At 39.8% G+C, this 23,583-nt stretch overlaps 1 protein-coding gene across 12 annotated transcripts in view; it reads right to left on the reverse strand.

Annotated features, from left to right (window-relative positions):
• Ptprt (protein tyrosine phosphatase receptor type T) overlaps window positions 1–23,583 on the reverse strand; it is a 1,076,931-nt gene that overhangs the window by 142,282 nt on the left and 911,066 nt on the right. For 7 of the 12 annotated variants that reach the window (XM_034495571.2, XM_076930173.1, XM_034495570.2 and 4 more), the window contains one exon: window positions 14,128–14,157. The exons of the other annotated variants lie outside the window; for them this stretch is intronic. In XM_034495571.2, coding sequence (XP_034351462.2) covers window positions 14,128–14,157 — 30 coding nt within the window. The remainder of the gene's footprint in view (window positions 1–14,127; window positions 14,158–23,583) is intronic. 12 annotated transcript variants of the gene reach the window in all.

The raw sequence follows: 23,583 nt of genomic DNA on the forward strand, positions 1-23,583 counted from the left end.
TCTTTCCCGATGTCTATAACTTTTATTGTGTAGGGTCAGTTAATTTAAAATATTTTAAAGGAGACCCAGACTCTGTACTTGTATAACATTATCTGATGTTGTCCTGGTAAGTCTGCATGGTGAGTCTAAAATTTGGGATTACTATTCTTAATTCACAGATGAGAAAACAGAGGCTTAGATTAGATGGTGGTAAGGCTTCAAGTCAGCCTGGACAACAAAGTAAGACCCTGTATCAAAATATAGAAAGACGGAAAGGAGGGAGGGAGGGACTGAGCGAGGGAAGGAGTGGGGAGAGTGCTCAAGTCCAGCAGCTGAACCCAAACCTGTACCTTTTACAATCGGGCTGTTTACAGTGTGGTTATTATTCTCGCTGGTCCAAACAAAACTAGTGTGCAGCACCCATAAATGATGAGAGGTGAGATTATAGAAGTATAATATACTGAGCCTGTTCCCTTCCTAGTGACTTGGGAACATATTCATGGTAATATGGTAAACGTATCTACCATGAAGTCTCCTATTAAAACACAGGAACAAACCAAACAAAGCAAAACAAAACCTTAGGTCCTATTCCTTCATGGTACTTTTTATGTTTAGAGAAAAGATAAGGAAGAAAAAAAGAAGAAAAACCAATGACATAAAATTCTAATTCCCATAGTTTAGATCTGAGATTAGATTTTATTTTATTTTATTTTATTTTTTATGAGAGGGTCTCTTCTTATCCTGTTGATGCCCAGACGATAAATGGTATGGAGAAGAAAGAATCAACTACAAAGTTTCTCTTGGCTTTGCTCTATTTCTTAAAAAGCACATTGTTGCCAAGGTGTTTTCTGAAACAAAACTACCCTTCTTTAGTTCTGAGGCTCAATTTGGTTTATAGGCTTAATAAAATTGTATTTTCACATTTTACAAGGATTCAAGTCTCCCATTAACAATGGTGTTTTTATGGTACTATGCTTTCCATGCTCCTACTTAAACACGTGGCTGGTTGTAACTTATGCAACACTCTCCAGCCTCTTAGAATGTTTTGAACAGGGGTTCAAAGCCACTGGGATAAAAACTTGCTTTAGAAAGCATCTCAGCCATCCCTCTCTCTTTCTCTTACAAAGGAGATTTCAGCAGCAGTACTATGATATGCTGACGGAGGGATACATGTGAAGAACATGTTTCCCAGAAGACTAGTCATAGACTAGGAGCCTTTCCTCCTCATATTGGTACCCAGACCATTGTAAGAAATCATGTCAGCAAATAATTACACACAATTTAAATATGTACCCAGAACAGTATTGCCATTTCTTAAATGACCTCCATTAATTTATGAACAGCACAAGGTTTGTCTACTCAACACATGTAAAAGGAAATGGTTAGGTCGACAAGATGGCTCAATGGGCAGAAAGCTGACAACCCAAGTTCTATCCTCAAGAGCCATATGGTGGAAAGGGAGAGCCAAACTCTGCAACTTGTCTTCTGATTTCTACACACATGGCACAACAAATGTATGCCTCACCCTGTATGTACTCACAAGAACAAACAAACAAAGAAATGTAGTTTTTAGAAATAAATAGTACCATTAAATATCCTGTCCTCTAAAACCAAGAAAGAAAGAAAGAAAGAAAGAAAGAAAGAAAGAAAGAAAGGCTGGGCAGTGGTGGTGCATGCCTTTAATCCCAGCATTTGGGAGGCAGGGGCAGGCAGATTTCTGAGTTCGAGGCCAGCCTGGTCTACAGAATGAGTTCCAGGACAGCCAAGGCTATACAGAGAAACCCTGTCTTGAAAAAACAAAACAAAACAAAAAAGAAAATCCTGTCCTCTGTACTCTTTGCTTGTCAAATGCAGGTTCCATCATCACAATTAAAGTCATCCTAACTGATGACTCTATAGAGCCAGAGACTCAAAGGAAGTTTTGGGTTAAATAAAGGTCATGACTCTTCTCTTCCAAATTCCCTTCTTCAATGATGCTGGATTCTCAAGCTCTTCCACCTGGGGGTGGTCCCCAACCCTGGTTTCAGGTATAAATAATCTAGTGAACTTTACTGTATCTCTTTACTCACCAGCTAGCTGAATTCAACTATCTCAAATATTTCTTTCCAGTTGTAGATTTTGGCCTTCTGTCTATGTGACTGCTTACCTTTCTTTAGAGCTCCACCCATGCACCAACTTGCCTGGGCTCTGTCCTCAGGAAGATGGTAATGTGTCTGGTGAGACATTTTATAATAGAACATGGAGGCCCTACGCTCCTAACTTGTGGGGCTTCGTATTTTAATGGAAGGTTTTGACAGCTATATCATACAGAACAAGTCTACACCTCAGCACCTATATTAGCAGTTAGCCATGATAGAAATGAAACTGCCAATTGCAGACTTTTCTTCTTCCTACTGATGCATGGAGTCTGCTTGTATTAAATAACATTGCCTAAACTGATGTTTCCAGCTGGAATCACCATTTGTCTCTGAACTCTCTTGTTGGTGTCACCACAGATGGATATCAGGAGAGCAGATGTCCTACCCAAATTTTTCAGAGGAGAATTTTTTTTATAAAGCATAAGAACAACCATCTATAATAATTCTAAATACTTTCTATTTTTCTCTTGGATACACTTCACAATAGTTGATTCTATTGCTCTGCTATTTTGTAGTGACATGTCTATGTGCTTTACTATTTAAATATATAATGTATTTATATATAAATGTATTTAAGTATATATCACTCTGTATATGTACCTTACTATTTAATCTTTTAGCATAGTTTATTGATTCGAAGACTATCAGCACCATTGGCAGGTAAGAAAACTAAAATCCTGGGGTCTGGGATTCACAGCTGCTTAGCAGTAAAACTAGGATTCAAACTTTTTCTCTGACCTTTTCATTCCCCTTTCTTCTCCATTCATTTCTTCCTCTTTTATTAACCTTGAACAATCTTTTTTACTCCAATAATGCCACAAAACCAGTTTATGAAAAATAAAGGTGTGGGTCTGTGCATGTATTTGAAGATGATGTGGTCAAGGAGAAAAGCAATTGTAAAAACCAGAATACTAGGAAATCTGTTTTGAAACAGTCTCTCTTAGAAATGGCTACGAGAATAAGCTGAATTAATGGCAACATCAAAAGACACATTTATGTGCAAGAGGGAAATTTTCATGGGGTTCCACCCCTAGGCAAAGAACTACAGCAAGTAAAGATGACTGGAAGGAGGAGAATGGGTCTCTGTTAGGGATGCAGCCCTCAGTAGTTATCCACTACAAATGGTCAACCCTGAAACCAAACACATATAAACAACAAAGATGAATTTAGCAGATTGTCTTTATACATATATACATACATACATACATACATACATACGTACGTACGTACGTACATACATACATACACATGTAATTATAATAGTCAAAGAACTTTTTTGATCAGTTTTATCAATTTGAGAGTGGGCAAGCATGGAAGGGGTTAAGGGCAGGTACTTGGAAGGTGCTCTGGGGAAAAAAGGGAAGGAGTTGGGTGATGTAACTCTATTTTAATTAAAACTATTTCCAGAACTTCGTTGGGTCATTTAATTCACAAGATCTTTCCTCACAGTTATCAATGCCTCTCTTTATACCTTTAGTACTCCTCTTCCATGCTTTAGCACATTCTTTTACCACTACTTGTAGACATTCTCATGTCCCTTTTGAGCTATAAACTCCTCAAAGGAAGAGGATTATTAATGATTACTCAGAGCGTAGCTCTGCAACTAACACAACAAAATTATGAAAGTCAGTATTATCTTTTCTACCCGACCGAGACGCCACACTCACGAAGTCTCAACAGTGTTGCCTAACAAGACCCCACAGTAACAACACCAGTCACCATGCCAACCTGGGTGAGAATCACCACTAGATAAAGAGCTCCAGGCAGTTCACAGTGGCTGAGAGAGGAAGACTTTGTCTTCTCCAGAGATGAGCCCTTGATTAGTGGCCCAATTGCAAGTGGCCAGCCCTAAACATTTATATATAGCAGCAGCTCTGAGTGAATTCAGCAGTGTTCATTAACACACACACACACACACACACACACACACACACACACACACACAAACACACCAATAGTAACAACAACAAAGAGGTCCATGAATTTGAGAGAGAATAGAGGGGAGATGGGAAAAGTTCAGAGGGGAGAAGAAGTGATAAACATTATATAAACTCAGTACTCATGTATGAATGAAATCATCAAAAAAAAAAAAAAAGGAAAGAAGTTCCTTAGTACACGGTTATGATTGAAAGCCTCACCCTCCAAAGCTTGTCTGAAATAACGCTGTGACTCCCATTTTACGGATGAGAAATGAAACCAGAGATGGAGTTAAAGCTATCTCTAAAAACATCAGAGCCAGAATGCCCAGGGCTCTTTTCTGTTCAACTCCATCATCTGTCTCATAATACCTTGCTAAATACTTCCAGGCCCAAGCGGACAAGGAGATAATGAGTGGGAAAGCACTTTGGTAGAGATAAAGCATTACACACAAACAAGATGTAATCATTACCATCAGCAGGAGCAGCTCAGGGCTTAACTTAAGCACTTCCTTCCATTAAAAGCGCTCTGCTAAAATATCGAGAAAGGCATTTTTCTAGTTTGTGCAGCCCACAGCTCTATCTTTTATAAGGCCCTACCAGCAAGTATACATCTTACTTTCAAGAGGCATGCTGTATGTACATGTTTTCAGAAGTAAACTTGCTTCTGTGCTGGAGACATAGTTTGTTTGTTTGTTGTATTTGTAATTTACTATATATATATATATATATATATATATATATATACACATATATACACATACACACACACACACACACACACACACACATATATATATATATATATATATATATATATATATATATATATATTTCAAATGTTATCCCCTTTTCCAGTTCCCTCCTCCCAAAAAACTCCCTATCCCATCCCCTCTCCCCTACTTCTATGAGGGTGTCCATCAACCCACCCACCTACTTCCGACTCTCTGCCCTCGAATTCCCCTACATTGAGGCATGGAGCCTTCACAGGACCAAGGCCTCTCTTCCTATTGATGCCTGACAAGGCCATACTCTGTTACATATGTGGCCTGGAGACATATTGTTAAGAGTTACTATGGTTGAGTATCTGGGACCCTGGCAGTTTAATGGGCTTGTGTCAACAAAAGAGTATTGCTATAGTCTTGTCTGGGATATACTTGAATCTCTCTCAGGTAGGGCTACATTGCAGTGGCTCCACAGTCTTCATACTAGCATAGACAGCAAATGCCTATGAAGAAGATTGTCAAAGGAAGGATTCTTTTCGAGTCTACCTGCTAAACAAGGAAGGAAGGAATTACCCTAATTGGCTGCTGATTCACAAAGTGCTCATAAGCTATGAAGAGAGCATGCTCTAGGGAAAGGCACAGAACATACTTAGACCTATTTGTCTCTAGTGGCCAAATGATCCAATGGGAGTATAGCAGACAGTGTTTTGTAATGAGACTCGAGGAGATTGACAGGCTCACCCTGTCAGGAAGAGGGTGGAAGAAATCAAATAGTGGTGTAGTCACTGCAAAGGCTTAAGGAAACCCCATGGGAGCCAGGCTGGCTTTGACAACCTTGTGTTGACTATTGTATACCCCTTGGGGCTACTGGATATACTTGGAGGGACAACATCAAACAAAAGGTCTTGAAAAGGACAGCCTCCAGAAGTCTCTATTCTGAGTGACTAAGTCCATCCTTCTAGAAAGGGAATCTGTGGATTTTTACCACACGGGAACATTCTCTCTACCCACACTTCAGTCACTCCGCTCTGTCAGCAGACAGCCCACACACTATTCTTTACCATCTTTGTAACATCCAAAAGCAATTGTAGAGTAAAAACACTTAGAAGCCTAGCCAGATGTTTCTATGCTTCAAGGCATCATTAATACCTGGTTGGCATGGAAGCTTATGTTTAGGTGTAAACTTGAAAGTATGGAATAAACATCTTTTCCAATCTCCAGAGGAGAAATAGTTACTTTCTATTTTCCTTGATTAAAGTGACAGAGCTCTGGCTTATAGGTTGGCTCTGTTATTCATGACTAATATGGTTCGACTCTAACCCAGTATCGTAAACAATAAAGCATCCTTCAAAGGCCCTCCCTCCCCAAACTTATCTGTACACATGATCTAGCCCACTTCATTTATATCTATCTCACTGTGACAGCTTTCATTAATTTCATGCATCTATAATTGTGACATGCAACCTCGAATACAATGTTTCTAGTCTGAATTCAAAATAAGACTACAAAACCCATGGTGATCTGAAAGCCTACCATTAACATATGCCAAAATAAATAAAAATGGTTATTAGCCAACTTAGGCCGAATCGAAAAATAGAACTCAATAGAGATAAAACAATCATGGAGGGATACCCAGCACAGATATCTGCTCATAAAGATGTTTGAATTACTCTGCATACTGAGCTACTTGTAGGGCAATAAAAAATGGATACTGAACAGTACAGCAGGAGATGGGCATGCAGCTGTTCTGAGTACAGTGTGAGCTAATCAGATCATGACTGAGTTAACAGGTGAGTGCATGAGAGATGAGTGACATAAAGATGTGAGCCCAGTCTATGGACATGATCCATGGAAACTAGAGAAGGACACAGTAAGAGAAGGATGCCCCTTGTTAAATACATTGGAACTTTCTAGGCACACAAGGTGGAGGTATTCTAGGGAGAACACTGCAGGGACAAAGGCACAGTTCAATGGAAGGGGCACATACACTGGAGTGCTGAAGATGTCAGTAGAGTTCTCTCAAAGCCATCGTACAAAATACCAATCTAAGATGCTTTTTACTATGCAAATTCTGAGCCAGGAAGGCTTTGGTATCATAGGACTATAAGGGCAGATACTCTACCAGCACCTGACCAATACAGATGCAGATACTCACAGTCAACCATCAGACTGAGCCTGGGGATCCCAAGGGAAGAGCTAGGGGAAAGACTGAAGGAACTGAAGGAGATTGCAACCCAATACAAAGAACAATATCAACTAACTGGACTATTCAGAGCTCCCAGGGACTAAACCACCAACCAAAGAGTATACATGGAGGGAGCCATGACTTCAGATACATATATAGCAGAGGATAGCCTTATCTGACATCAATGGGAGGGGAGGCCCTTGGTCCTGTGGAGGCTTGATGTCCCAGTGTAGTTGAATGCTAGAGTGGTGAGGCAAGAGTGGGTGGGAGGGTAGAGGAGCACCCTCATCAAGACAAAGGGGAGGAGGAGAGGGAGAATGGGATGGAAGGTTTGTGGAGGGGTAACTTGGAAGGGGGGTGTTATTTGAAATGTATATGAATAAAATGATTAATAAAAAAAAGAATGAAAAGGAAGATGGGGTTACTTAGTGTTAATGCCCTTGCCTAGCATGTGTGAGGTCCTGGGTTCAACTGTGAACATCCCTCAGCAGCAATTCAGACTGCAGGCTACATTTTCAAAGAGACTGGGGCTAGCTGGGGTAGGGCTTATGAATCAGCAGTGATGGTACTGACTTTGTCTTGCCTACAGGATAATGCATTCGAGGAGACCAGTTGCCTTCAGGGTGGTTTGGCCTTAGACTGTGATTATGCCCTGGCTGTTCACTTGTCAGCATGTTTTCTGTCAGCTCTGGGTAATTGGTATTGATTGTCTTGCATGACTTTCTTCTACCACTATTTTTTTTCTTTGTCTTAATTCAAAGGGACTGATGAATTACAGAAAATGATTTTTGAGCATCTCTTGATAAAATCATTTATAAATGCCTCCTTAAATATGCTGTGGCAGGAATACCTGATTTGTAACAGGTATTTATAGAGTGTGGGCAGACATAGGCATTGTGGAGAAGAACCTGGTCTGTTATATCTTGGTAAAGCTCCTACCAAGAACTAGGTATTTTGCAAATATTTTTCCATTGACTCTTTACCTGTTTTTAAACTTTGTTTGAGATATCAGGAAACCAAGACTAGGTAAATGAAATCATGTGTCTAGGTCACACAGATGCAAACATAGGAGCAAATATTGCCTTAGAGTTAAAAAAGATAAGGAAAATATAAAAATATGATGTCATGTTTATTTTTAACTTTAGCTGTTACATTGTTTGATTTCATCTTGTTCATTCAATTTATATATGGTTACTAGGGGTTCATGGTGTGTGCCAGGGGAAGAGACCACAGAGATAACTCCTCATGAAACAGAAACAAGCTGAAGATACATATTTTCCTGAACTTCATACAAAGTTAGTGCAACAGGAGTGCAGAGAAGTGGGTAGAGGGTATTTTTAAAGGGTCAGAGAATCAAGGAAGACTTCTTGGAGGGGGCAGTATTTAATCCAGACCTTGTGAAAAGATATAGAACTCAGATTTACTGAAATTGGGGTGATAGGAAATACACACACACACACACACACACACACACACACACACATATATATATATATATTTCAGGACCCCATAGAGTGCCTGAGGCAGGCCAGCTAGGCGGCCATCTTCCACGTCTGTGACGTTTGCACAAAGCACACGTCCAAGGAAACTGCTCTCTCCTGGCCACCAAAGTGGGTAAATTCTTAGTGACTTTTTAAAAAGACTTACTTGACTAAAATGTCCCTGTTCAGAATAATTGCTGTGCCTATGACATACTCTGAGGTAGATTAACCTGTGGACACATGCTAGCTCTTAATAGCCTATTGAAAGGCAAACAGTGAACTGCTCAGGTTGCTGGGAGCTGCTTTAATATAGAAAGGCAAATATGAGCCCCACAGAGCATTTATGTCAGCTCAGAATGGAAGGAATGAGGACTCCACTTATAAAAACCTACTGATACTGATTATTTCTGGATGCTACATACATGCATTTCTTCATTATGCTGGGAAGTCATTGTCAAGGCACCATCTTGTAAATGAAGAGACAGGCCCACTGTGGCCCCAGGATTGTTTAAGATGAAAACTGATAAGGAAGGCAGATCAGGAATTCTGATCTAGTTGAGACATCCAAACATGCCATTACCACCCCGTGTGTGTGTGTGTGTGTTGCATGCACTCATGCATGTTCTCCTAAGTTCTTTGTGTCCCTTGGTTTTCCAATTCACACTTCTGCTTTGTTATCCTGATCACAGACAGTTTTGGTCAATCTCACATCAACCCTCTGGTTAGCTCTGACAGCAACCGAATGCATTCTGACTCTCTTCAGAGGCTTTCTAGGTAGACAGACTTAGGTTTGAATCCTGGGCAAAGGCTCCCTATGTGTTGTTCTACCTATTCTCTTTCCCCAAGAGTCAGGGCTTGAAACTGTGACCATGAATGCTATCTCACAAAGGCTCATTCTAAAATATTTGATGAGCCTGACACACAGTAGGGATCAGCTGGAAGTTCCTCTCATTTCCATCCTTTGTTAGCTGGTAGAGGGTGTACCAAATTCACCTTCTCATGGTTTAAGACCAAGTAGAGTATGTTGCACATAGTAGGAGCTCAAAAAAGCAGGATGAGTCTCATGAATTCTAGAACAGGGACTGGAAACAATGGCTCATTGCCTGATGCTTTGGATTCTTTGTTTAGTGGCTTCTATTGGAAGACAGCCATAGATTGTCTATTATTGTTTTTAGACTTCAAATAATTTATTATCTGGTCCCTTCTAGAAAATTCTTAAGAACCTTGGTCGTGTGTGTGTGTGTGTGTGTGTGTGTGTGTGTGTGTGTCCATGTCTGGGGGGGGTATATGTGTGTGATTGTATCTCCCTTCAATGAAGGTTGTGTGTGTGTGTATCTCCTTTCAATGAAGGTGAGTACTTGAAAACTGTTTTGCTTTGAGGATAGAGAAGTTCCTCTATTTCTCATACTCTGCATATTATCATGTGTCTTCATTTTATTTATCTTTGTCTTAGCTTTTATTCATTTCATTTTTATTCTATATACTGTCTATATACTCTCCCTCCTAGTAGACATTTTTCCATGAGTGAATCTCTCTCTCTCTCTCTCTCTCTCTCTCTCTCTCTCTCTCTCTCTGTACTTATTCCTGAATTCTTAAAACCTTGACAGGAGTCCACCACATAGTAGGCACTTCATTAATATTTGTTGAGTGAATTAACATTTGTTTCATTGTAAAGATTGGTTAGGTATACCATGCCAGTGGCTTTTTTTAAATAGACTATCTGAAGTATTTTAGAGAGAATGTATTCTAGATTCCTAGGAGCTGAGTCTTATCTTTTTTCTTTTATTTGTTATGAATGGGACAACTGGGCTTCTGGTTTACTTATTGCTTTTTATAGTATAATATGAACACAATTCAGCAAAGTGCATTGCCATAGTTCAGGTTCTAATTCAGGACAGTACTTGGGTTCTAGATGCTGCATTTACCACAAGTCCCTCCTGTTGTTGAGGTTGCTGTTCTATGTCCTGAAGAATGGGGGTTCAAGGCTTCCACTCAGGATCTACTCCAGTACTTAGAGTATGGAACATGGAGACCATCATTGTCAGTCTGTCTTCCAGCCTTTTCTGATTTTTATCTTTATTATTTTCTTAATTTTTATTGTATTTATGTGCATGTGTGAGAGAGTGCAGACATATTTAAATACTATATCATGCATATAGATGTCAAAGGACAAGTTCAGGAGTCGGCTTTCTCCTTCTACTCTGGGTTCTGGGGAACCATCTTGGCTTCTCAGACTTATGACTTTCTCCTGGTGAGTCTTCTTGCTGACCTATTTTCTTTCTATCTTCTAGGCTGATCTTTGTCTTCAGACAGCTTGCCTCCAGATCTCCCTTTCCATAGTTTCCCAATCTTTAGCATCTTCAGCCTCTTTCATGCCCACCATTTATGCCATAATGTGTAGAAGTGACTTCTGGTATTGGAATGCCCTGGCTGTCTCTTCACCTTCCAGCTCTAGCCTCTATGGCATTTGCTATGGCTTTTCAATTCTCCTTCTATAGCGACAACTCCTCTTCCCTTCTGTCATCTATTTGCTGTGTCAACCTGTATCCACCTCCTAACCCTGCCTGTGGCTTGTCAAGGATGGTCAGTTCAGTAGCCTTGACCCTTCACTGTGTTTGCATCTATTCTTTTTCTAGTTTTAATTTTCCCACCCTATTCCTCTGTCACCCTCAGAGTAAGGTTGCAAATATCTTCCTGCCTAGATTCTACTTCTATATTCCCAAGGCTATCTGAACATTTTTACTTGGGAATTCTGCCAGCTTCATCAACAACATTATCTATAGTCATATTTATCTTCTTTTATCCCAGCCATTTCTCCCTTCCACAATACTTCCTCTTTCTAGTTTAATCCATTCTCCATCCATCCATTGCTGAGTGACATTACAATGGCTTGCCTGCCAAACTGCGCATTGATGGAGACTTAGTAAGCTAATTATACACAGATCCCTGGTACATACTAGCAGTTGCTCCTACTCAGGAACATTAAGGATCCCTTATCTGTTTAGGCTGTTTGGTACGCAAGTGGTTCAACTCTGGCAAGTGTTTTCTGGAGGTTGCATATGGAAAGATGATGCCCTAGGAAAAACGGAACTACCTACAGCATCTCTCTGGAAGGCAAAAATATTACAGAGACTTTTCTATAGTGACATACAACAGGTGCTTTTCGATTGATGAATATAAATGTATGAATATTATCAGAAAGCCACCATACCCTATGCACATGCATATGCTTCCCAGAACTCACACTTGACCTACAAGTATTTGAATACCTGTCTCCAATTATTCTAACTGGTCATCTTTGCTTCTGCCACAGGTTCTGGCACAGTGAAGAAAAGAGTCCATGTCTAGATATGCTATGTAGCCTGGCTAACCCACAGATTGAGCAATATATATAGAATTTATACTGGTTACTGTGTGTCCATACCCCCTGTGAATTCTGTAAGAACTCTTGTAAGGTCAGTGAACCTCCCAGGCACCATCATTACTGTCATAAACCCGTCCTCTTTCTGAATGGGCGTAGGAAGCAAACTATTATTTCATGAGTAGAAATACTTGACCAAATCACCTCATTCTCTCTTCAAGGCAACTTAATGAATTAAGTAAAATTTCTCTTTAGTATCAGAAAACTGAGACTCAGAGTCTAGGAACATTGCCAAGGTAAGACCTGAGTACAAAACTGCATGACTCTTATTCCATCATGACAGCTGTAATGTATTGTATGTCAACAGCTTTGAAAATGCGATTCAGACCAATCAAAATGTTCATTTCTCCAGCATTGGGTAAATCTACTTCTAAATCCACTGGTAAATATAGCTATCCACATTAATAAGCTTGTTAATACTTAATTTGATGTCCCTATACTATACAGAATTTTCAACTGGTATTGTAGATTTGGTTTAATGCTGTTTGTAATATGTTAATTTGGTCCCTCAAATCACATAAGAATCTGCACATCTGGACCACCCATCCACATGTAGATGCTACGGGCCCCTGCACCAGTTGGTTTTGATCGGTGAATAAAGTTATGGGGGGCCAATGTCTCAGGGAGACGGAGGCAGGACTTTAGGATTCCGGGGAAAGGAGCTGAGGAAGGAACAGGAAAAGAGTTCGTCACAGTGCCAGGGAAGGAGACATCACACCTAAAGTGCAGGACAGAAAGACACCTGACATGTAAGAGCCAGGGAAAAGCAGCTCCAGCCCCCAGATGGAATATAGATTTTAGTATGTAAGAACTCAGGAATATCAGAGGGGAGGGAGGGGAGTATGTTAGCCATGTGGAGGTTAGGAAGTGGCACAGCCATTGAACTGTTAAAGGCATATTAAAATATAAAGGCTGTGCGTGTGTGCCTGTGTGTGCGCATGTGTGTGCGTGTGTGTTTCATTCAGGAACCTAGAACATTGGGGTGAGTAGGGAGGAATACATGCCACCGCCACTGCAATGATTTGAGTAGTAATATTGGGAACTGCTACATGGTATTTTATTATTTGTTCATGCTGATCTCTCAGACAGACAAGAGCACCATAAGGATGAGGCTGAATGTCCATGCTATTTCTTCACTAACTCTAACTAGAATACAGTATGCATACTCAATGTGTGTTTGCTAAGTGAACAGGTGAAACATATCTTCTAGGACCTTGGGTAGTAGTGGTGGAGGACATTCATGAATGATGGTGGTGGTATCATTTTCTGTGCTCACAGCTTAACACCAACTGAGCAGGATGGATTAGGAAGCCACTTTCTGGCTCTATCCTCTACCTGAGGAGGTTTGAGCAGAGGCTATCATGAAGCCAGGCTTTCTCACAAGGTTGTGTTTGCCAAGGGTAAGGGGAGGAAAATGGACGGCAATACTGTTGACTAAGAGTCTGGCCTTCTAAGCTCTGGTCCTATTCTTATGCTAGCTGAATATGTGATGGGTTTGCTTATATTTCATATTTCTCATTTTCTAAATCCAGAGATGCATGTTGAGAATACAGGAGTATTTCAGTGGTTTTCCAAATTTTCTTCAGCAAGTATCCTTTATATGAAGTTTCTTCTCCTTTCCCCTCATATTTTGAAAAGCTTTGATTTGATGTCAAAATCACTTTTATTTAGTAAGTGTAAAAAGTTGATAAGTCAGCAGCCATCATTAGCTGTGAACAAAATGTATGGATGAAGTGATGCAACTAATGTTATAAGCCAAACAGGGAATTTCAGCTGAAAACCAAGACCTTGGATGTTTCTGTCATCCTCGAGGCTAGGTTAGAATAAAGTCAGGACTCCCTGTAGTCTTCCAGGTACATCAGAAAGAGCCAATGGACTCCTTTCTATCCCTTAAGTCCCCAAGACTACTTCTTCCCTGAAGAGGCACAAAGGGACCCAGAAGTTCCTGAGATCTGTGATTCTGTCTTACCTTCCCCTCCTGCTGGAACTGAGGTGCTGCTAGTTAGAAACTGACATTAACAAAGGAGAACTAACCCCTCACACCTTCAAAGGTATGAGAGAAAAATCAGGATGACAGAAACAGAATAGACAGGAACAATGACAGTGCATTTTCAAACAGAAAGGCATCCAAACAAAATAAAAACCTTCCAGACTACAGAAGACTAGACAGAGGTGGATACGAGGAACCAACGGACAACCAAATCAGTTGGTGCAGGAGGAAATGCATGCTACAGGCTCCCTTACGGGGGGCACAAAGCGGTTAACACCGGCTCGATACTTACAAGTAATAGGAGTACGAATAAGCATTTCTTCTATAGATTGATGGGCAGTCAGATGAAGGAAATGTCCAAAAGGGGGGGGGGAAAAAAGAAAAGACAAACAAAGAAGAATTAGATTTATATGAAATCATGATTCTTAGAAATGCACATCATATTAGTAGCCCTGACCTCAAGGAGATGCATCTTCTTAAACACCAACTGCTAGGAGTGACAGAAGTGAGGAAGCCCTCACCTCTAACAGAGAGACTCATCATCGCCTCATGCAGAGGAAGCCAAGTTTCATGCTGGCTGTTTGTTATGTTTGAAAGTTCTTCCTTATGGACAGCTCAAGCAAACTTCCTTACAATTATGGATTCTTGATGGTCTTAGATAATCTTTTTGTGGGAGCCTAGAAGTAGGCTACCAAGCTTCTGTACTCTAATGCCCCTGGGATCCAAGCAACAACAACAAAGTAGCACCTTTCATCAGGAAAGATCACTTCTAAATCTATTCTGTAAGAGATCACAGCAAAAGCAGGGAAACATCTGGGTAGCATCCTGGACAGATCTCCAGCCATCCATAGTTCCCAGGCTCATGTATCAATGTAGTAAGACTGTACTCGGAGATGTTCAAGCTAGGTGTTTTGTTTGCTTGTTTTTCGCTATTATTTTTTAAAGAAGCTTTGTAATTCCTTTTTTACTGGATCCTTCTATTGGATGCCTGAAAATCCATGTAAGAAATTCAACTTTCCCAAAGCTGCCATGCTGGAGAGAACACACAGAGAAGCTCTGGGATTAAACAAAGAGAAAGAAATGACCAGGTTCTTTCCAGTCCTTCCAGCCCAAGCTAGAATTCAAACAAGTAATCTCAGACGAGACCATGAGCATCACAGAACAGAAATATGTCATTTCCTTTATGACCCACCCAGAGTGAAGACCCAGGCAGAATAAGGAATAATAATTCTTTACATCATTAGCTTTTCAGGGTTGTTATATAGTAGGACCAGGTTAAAGTTTAACATCATCACGGAGAAGCAAGGTACTGAGAAAAATGCATTCTAACCCCGAGTGTCAACAGATCCCAACTTGAATAAACTCTGACTTTATGTTCTATCTGCTGCCAATGATTTTCCAACTGGATTCCGGGATTCCAGGAGCTCTTCAGAGAAGCCATAGGGAAGATATCAGGAGAGAGGGCCCATTGTCCCCCTACTAGTCACCAAAGCCAAGGAATTGTCATTTGTATCTATTTTATATAATGTAACATTTCACATGGCTAAGAACTCAGGTTTCTGAATGAAAGCTTGAAAAATTGCTGCCTTCAGGCTTTTCCTAGTGTCCCCACTAGCTCTTGGCTTCTAAGCAATCACGAACTCTTATGTATGTCCACTATATTCCCTTTGTTGTAATTTATCTTATGCTGTAAGAAAATAAATAGAGATGCTTTTATTTCATATCAGATATATCTACATTGTGATGCATTTGAAGACTGTGAAAAATTGCTAGGAAATTTAGGTTCCCAAATATCTTCCTGAGTAAGCAAGAATAGTTCTCTCCCCTTTTGAATTATTTTACTAATTGCAATTATTATCCCATTTGCCTGTCATAGGAAGATTCAGCCTTTATAGCCACAGAGATCTGAACACATATTCAGAGCTCAGGATTTCCATCTTTCAAGTCAGAGGTAGCAAAAGCCCCCAAGGCAGGGCTATCAAAGCCCAAACCAATAACCCTAAAAGTCCAGAAGAAAAGTGAGTGGTAAGAAAACATAAAGAATCATGCTTTCTCAGTAGGGTGAGGTAGGGAAAATGAATCACAGCAGCCCGAGATCCAGCAACACTCCCCCCATCCCAAGTTTTTCAGAATCTTAGACCAAATGAATAAGGGCCCTCGAAAATGAAATGGGAAGACCAAGATTTGTGATGAAAATTGAGTGAACTCATGCTGAGTCATCAAATCCCCATTCACTAGCCATACAGGTTGCCACTGGTCATTCTTCTGCTTCACCATGGCTGGTGCAGTACCAGAAAATGCTATTCTCTAGAGGCAGAAAGCTCAGGATTTGGATATCTCTTGCTATGACTTGAATGTCTCCTTGGAAGCTAGTAGTGAAATTTGAGCCCCCAACTGATGTGAGCAGAGATCTGCTGGAAGTGATGGAGATGGAGACTGAGATGGAGACGAAAACAGAGAGAAACATCAGGATTAGGGCCATGTTGGAACTGGTGGCTTTGTAAGAAGAGGAAGACACAGGCAGTCAGTTTACAGGATGGTGCCCTCTCTCCATATGATGCTGCAATAAGAAGGTCCTTCATAGAAGAAGAACAGAAGCTGGCAGTATGCCATTGAATTTACCCAGAACTGTGAGGAATAAGTTTGTTTTCTTTATAACTTACCCCATCTCAGGCCTTTTGCTACAGCAATAAAATAGATTAATTGTTCTAAATATTTCAAGCAACATGAGAAGCAAGAGGCTAGTGTTGTAATTTCAGCTTACTGTGACATTTTAGACAAGCAGACTCCTCCTCTCAAACTGTTTCCTGATCCTTGTAGTAAGTTATTGCCACAGATGACAGACATGTCAAATAGCTTTTGGGTCATGGAAATACAAGAAGCTGCAACATGCCAGTACTACCATTTACAGTGGAGTGACCTACAGCAAGTAATTATGTAGGCCCCTGATCCAATTTCTTCAACTCAATCATTGGAAGCACTGACTACTTATTCCTAAGAGTAATTGTGGATATATGGTCATTCACATCATATTACTTTATTTGGATTATATTGAAACAATATAGGACAGAGTATATAGTTTTTTTTTCAAAAATTATGCTAATTTAAATTAATATTAGACAATGCTAATATATATTTGGAATATGCTAAGGATAGATGAAAAGTGATTTATATCACACTTCATCTACAGATATAAAATTTGTTGCCTCTTTCTTTCATCACCAAGATAATAGAGACAGTAAAAATAGTTATAAATAATAAAAAATAAAATATATAGGCAGCATTTATTAGGTGCCAGCACTATTCTATGGCCTTACCACATATTAACTTGTGTATTCCTTACAACTGTCTGAAGAAAATAATTCTATCACTTTCACTTTACAGAAGAAGAAAAAGAGGCAAATGTGGTGAAGATGATACAAGTATACACATTTTATGACATCATCTCTCTAAAGGTCATGTTCTTAATCATCACATAGCCTATACTGCTTGAGGACATAAGAAAATGGGGCACCAAGAGTGAGCCAGCCCTAATGATGCCCCATGCCTCAGCTCTTTGAATCTTCCTTACAAAAGCAGACAATGTTACTATTAATTTTAATTGAGGAGCCCAAGGATTTAAGAAGGCACCCCTCAAAGACCCTGTGCATCTGTGGAGATTCTGGAAACCTTCTGTTATGGGCTGGGTTCCTTCCAAATCTGCTGCCACTTACTCTTAGGGAACAGACTGTGTTCAATATTCTGGTCCTCTCTGTTTTCTGCTCTCAACTTTCAAGGTTAACCTCTTTGGAATCACCTCCTATTAACAACATGTTCCTTATTCCCATTCAAACATAGACTGTCTGTTCAAAAACCTTTTCTGAGTTATCCTGGAGATCACCCAAAATAGCTGTCTTTGAGCTATTGTCAAAGAAACTCCTAGAATGGTGGTGATCTGTGGTCTTCTAATAACGGGCAATCGTTTCTCACTCAAGCTGCAAAGTCACAGGCATTTACTCTGTGACCGCGACACAGTTTACATGTGTGCATTCTCTAAACCTTGAAGAAGATTTACTGAAGGTCTGAATTTACAAGGATACACTGATATTGCAGATAACAGATTGCCTGAAACCAAAAATCTTGAACACAAAGACAGCTGTGCTTGGGAAGGAAAAAGAAAAAAACAATATACTAAACCTAATAAATCAAATACTGTAGAATCTCCTTTTTAGCTGGCTGACAAGACTGGCTTCGGGTAAAGTTTCTTTGTTTTTATATCATTTTAACAGTGCTGACTTGTCTATATAACCACACATTTGACCGTCTACCCATCTATCTGGCCTATAAAAATATCCATCCACCCATCCATCCATCCATCCATCCATCCATCCATCCATCCATCCACTTAACAATTCATCCCTCTATCTATCCCCTCAGGGCATAGACCCACCCATTCATCTATTAATCTATTCACTTCGTCCCTCATCCATCCAACAGCACATTCATTATCTATTCAAACATCATTTCATTATTAATTAAAAAAATTCATGAGAGTCTACTAATATACCTGTCTCTGCCAAGTACTTTAAATAGACAAATGAGATTCTAATCCAGCCCACCTGGTCTAATATGAAAGCCAGGCAAGAAAATTAGAGAGGAGGCAATAATAATAGCTAGTACTTAAATAGAAGCAATCACTTATGTACCAGATATTAGTGTAAGACCATCACAAAAGAGGTGGCAGAGGGATTGTAAGATCCAGAGGAAGTAGATGACTAGACAGAAACAGAGGACACAGCAGGGCAGTTGCATGCATGAATACATAGCAGATGATGTAGCATGCACAAGACCCAGGATAGTTCATGCCAGATATAATCCCAGCATGGAGGGAGAAGTAGGTATAAAGTCCAAGCTCTCACTAAGGAGATATTGTCAGTTGATGGATTCTGGGAAGAAAATTAGTTTTGTTTTCCTTAAGGGTATAGTCCCTGATGGGCTAACATGCTCCAGTAGAAGACCACATATGCAAGGGTATCTGAGCAGCATCAACCTTACTTGATGTGTTTGTTTTTAAAGGGGATATAAAGTTGTGTGGGTCAGGAAGGGGTGTTGGATGTGTGAGCATTGGAGGGAAGGGTAAATGCCATCAAAATACATTGTGTGAAATTCTCAAGTAATTAAAAAAAAGAAAATTAAGTGTAAAAAAAGTTACTACTTTAACAGTATGGTATTACTTATGTACCAGATATTATTATAAGTAAATCATGTGGACTACTTATTTGATCCCCACAATAGCCCTGTGAGACATTACTATCCTTATTTTATAGACAAGGAAAGTGAATCACAGTGAGCAGGGATGTAGAAATACATGAAACAGTTTTCCAAAGGGGGTGAACTTGAGCATTCCCCTGACGCCCACCCCACGAGCCACTGATGCTTTAGAAAAAGATAGCATGAGGTGAAATTCAAAACATTATGCTGGATACCATGGAGTGATGGGTTGAAGCAATCAGTGTGAGAGAAGCCAGTGAGAAGACCCTGGAAGAGATAAGGACAATGAGAATACATGACCATCAAAATGCGAAGATGCAGGCTTAGAAGAGTGCTTGTTGATAAAACCCCATGTGCTTGATTAATAGAATAGAAAGCAATGCCTTTCAATGAGCTGGAGAGTTAAGATTGGGAGCTGGTTGACAGATAGTGACTTCTACTTTAACTCTGAAATACCCAATGGATGTCCAAGAGCATATATATGTTGCAGTGTAAGGCAACACTAGTGAGAGAGGCCTGAAGAAGATGCTGCTTACCCTCATGGGATACTTCCTTCTTCAGACCAGCAAAATGATCAGCATCAGGTTATGTGATAAACACACAGAAGAAGACTTAAACAGGCAGCATGGGGACTGGGCTGCATGTAATGACTGTCACTGGGCCATCTTGATGGGATTGGTATGTGGGAAGACATTATGTTAGGCCCATCATACATGGTAGTGATATTTGGAAGAACTTGGGGGTCATCATTTGACAGTGATAAGACTCTTGTAGGCAAAGAAATATGTCATCTGGAGAATCATATATTCAAAGCCTGAGTGTATCAAAATTAAGAGAGGGAAAGTAGTGTTTGAACCCGAGCTCCTGTCTCCTGCTCTATGATTTGCTTGCTTTCTACTGCCCTTTCAGGACTGGTGAAAATTAGCATGTTGGGCTCTGGAATCACAGTCTGGATTTATTTCTAAATGTATCCCAACACCTTGGCCAAACTCATAGAACCACTTTGAGCTTCACTTTCCATTTTAAGAACAAAACAGGAGCAGAACAGAAGCACCATCAGTCCTTCACGACACAATCATTAGAAGGGTGACAATGACAATCCCAACACTCAGCAGTTTAAGTGGAAAATGAAGAAATTAGGTCAGTGTGTGAATGCTGTTGGCAGCATTGTTGTTAGCACATTGATGATAGTTTTGGAATAATTTTGCTACAGTGTGAGGTGAGCATTCCTGTTGGTATAAGGCATTCTAATTCCTTAAGTAGCTATGCAGAACAAAGTCTGAAGTGTTCTTGTAAGATCTTGACTCAATACAAAATAAACTCCATGTTTTTGTTTTCTTTTTTAGTGAGCTTTTGGATTAGTTTTGGCACATTTTGTCTCACTGTTTTGATTTGCTGATTTTGATTTTTGTTTCTGTGTTTTTTGTTGTAAGTAAGCATGCCTTTAAGAATCTGCTTGAGTTTCTGCAATGACTGTCCTCCATGATAAGACTGTAACTTGTAGATTGATATAAACTTTTTCTTTTTGTAAATTGTTTTGGTTAGGCTGTGTTTTATTTTATTTTGCTTTGTTTTAATCACAGCAGCAGAAAGGAAACTACAACAGACTCCATGCTCAGGTCTCAGAGAGTGAATCCTAAAGCAGCTTGACTCTGAACTACATGAAACTTGTGGGCATTTGCTTGGGATATTATGCCCCAACAAACACTAGTTTGTAGAGGTTCTTATATGGCAATGGCTAATGACAGCTTCAGCCATCAAGCTGTATTGGGTAAGGCACAAAGACTTAAGATTTCTATCTTAATTTGAATCAAGAATATTCAGTGCTCTATGGTACTAGGCAAAGAACAAGCTAGGCAGCCTCACAATCTCTCATTTGCCTATGTCTTTGAAGTCTAAGGTCTCTAAAGTAAGAAAGTAAAGGGTAAGGTGAACTCTGGACTGTATAGAGGAGTTAGCAATGAGGGCTTCTCATCATCAGGAGTTCATCATCAGGGGGAGAAAAGAAAGAGAAAATAGGGGGTATGTGTTACTATGTAATGACATGGTACATGTCTTAGACTATCCATTCTGGAACAGTCCGAAGTCTAGATAGAACTGGTATATCCAGAAGCAAAAGAGAATAAATCACTAATGATAGAATAAAGGATGCATATCTTTCAGTGAGTAGAGCCAAAACCACATTGGAAATCAATTGTTGTGTCAGAAGGGCTTAGGGTCCTCTTTTCATAATGGCCAGATTATATATGCTTATTGTTATATTAACATATTATTAAAATGTTCCACAATCAAAGAAGATTAGTCAAGAGTGATTAATAAACAATTTGAAACTTTAACTTGAGCCTTTTGGAAACCATAAAAGAATATTTAAATCTCCCATTGACAACAGTATTTGACTTTTATCTCTAAAGAACCCTCTCTCCAGTATAAGACAAGGCCAAGGTAAGATCATAAAACATTTGTCGAGTTTTATTACTGATGTTTTCCTTTCTATTTCACTTCCTTTCTCCTTTTGTAAGTCATTCAAATGTGAATGAATTTTTTCAGTAAGTCCTTCCTTATGTCTTTTGCACTTTAAGTAGATTCTCTGGCTGCTTTCTAGTTATGTTACAGAAGAACTTCCTAGCAAGAAGACAGACTGGAGAGTGGCAAGTGAGCTTTACCGTCAATGGTGGTGAACCCCTGAAAGGGAGAGTCTGGGGACATCTGTGTTTATGGAAACACAACTGTGGCTATAGCCCTGAAAGATCTGTGATAAACTCAGTTCAGAACTTAGAGACATAGGGAACACAAAACACAACAAAACAAGAACCAGATAACCACTATGAGACTATGGCTGACTCAGAGATGTCTTGAGCAAGGTCAAGCCAATGAAGGACATATAGCAGGTAGTTAGCCTCTGAGAGCTCCTGGGCTGAGAAACTGTATGTGGTAGTGGGACTCTGAAAGGATCCTGAGGTAGATTGATTTGCTTATGATTCCAGTGTTCCTGTCCCTTAAGACAATCCCCTTTCAGCTATGAGTAGCTTTTCCACTAACAGCAGGTTAGTAGTGGACTAAATTGAGTAATATCACCATATTGATACACTGAGCTGGAGTCAGCAGAATCCCACTGACGGACCAAGTTCACTGGGGCTTTTCCTTGTCTTCAAAGCATCTCTAGTCATGGGGAGACACTGTAGGTTAGTAGAAAGAAGCAGATCCATGCTTAACTTCTTTCTCTCCCTTCTCTGCCTTACCTTTTCATCCTTTCTTTCTCTCCCCTTGCCCCTATTTCTCCTCTACTCTTCTTTACCTCCCACCCCATTTCACTCATCTGTGAAATATTCTAATCCACCAGCAGAAACATGTCCATATATGTAACATATGCAAGCACAGATCAGCAGCCCCAAGCTGTGCATTGCTACAGGGTCTGAAATTTCCTCAGGGGGTGGGGCGTGAAATGGTGATCATGTGATACCTGTTGGTTGTGTCTGACAGTTTTATAGACATGTAAGGTGATAAAGATACCCAGAAGAGGTTAAATCTACACAGAAGACTCGTTTTATATGTGTTCTCACCCTAGAAACAGAAAGCCATTCCTTTCCTCCTTCCCAGAAAAATCACACATTTCAAAAATAGCTGCTGGGAAGGAAGTGAATTTTTTTTTTTTTTTCACAAGCTCACAGTCGATAGTGACGTAGGTTAAGCCAGGCTTTAGAAAGAGCAAAACTGGATGTACATATCTGACTTACAAATCAGTGGCAAAGGATCAGAAAATTTCAGGTCTATCAAAGATATTCAATTCCATTAAATTGGCCATGTTTTCCATGTAGACAATCCCAGATTCACCTCTGCCTCTAATACACCAGCAAGACTAAGAAATCTTCCAGTGATCTTATGTACAACATGCTTACCACTCCCAGAGAACTCAAAGTGCACGCTCTACCTCAAATAATAGCAGCTGATTGATTAGTGGCTGGGACATATAGCACGGCCACATTTTATCAATGATGATGAGATAAAAATGAAGTAAACCCTCTGAAGTCTCTTTATCTCCAGTGATAACATAGCATCTACCTACTATACTACCTACTCTAGTTTTTTTTTTCAGTGGGAAAATCTATAGCTGGTTGAGAATCCTAACTCTTAAGCTATTTCACCAGTTACTTTAGAAGAGAAACTATGGTTTTAGACAAATTATATAAATAAAAGGCCAAGTCCTAACAAGAAGATACCCTGGTCAGAAAGAAGATTGGCTGAATCATAGTTTGATCGAGAGAGAGAGAGAGAGAGAGAGAGAGAGAGAGAGAGAGAGAGAGAGAGAGAAAGACAAAGGCATACTTATGGCTACATGGCTGAGAAGATAGCACAGGCATTGTTGCATCATCAGCTGGGAATAAGGATATTAGTTTCCAATTTTTTTTTTTATTGGTACTAATGTGACTCCTTGAGTAGAATCTGGAGTTGGCTTTGGGGGCATTTTGTTCCTCTTGAGAACAAGTTTCAAAAATATCTT

The sequence above is a fragment of the Arvicanthis niloticus genome, chromosome 2, assembly GCF_011762505.2.
Source record: "Arvicanthis niloticus isolate mArvNil1 chromosome 2, mArvNil1.pat.X, whole genome shotgun sequence".
Lineage (NCBI taxonomy): Eukaryota > Metazoa > Chordata > Mammalia > Rodentia > Muridae > Arvicanthis > Arvicanthis niloticus.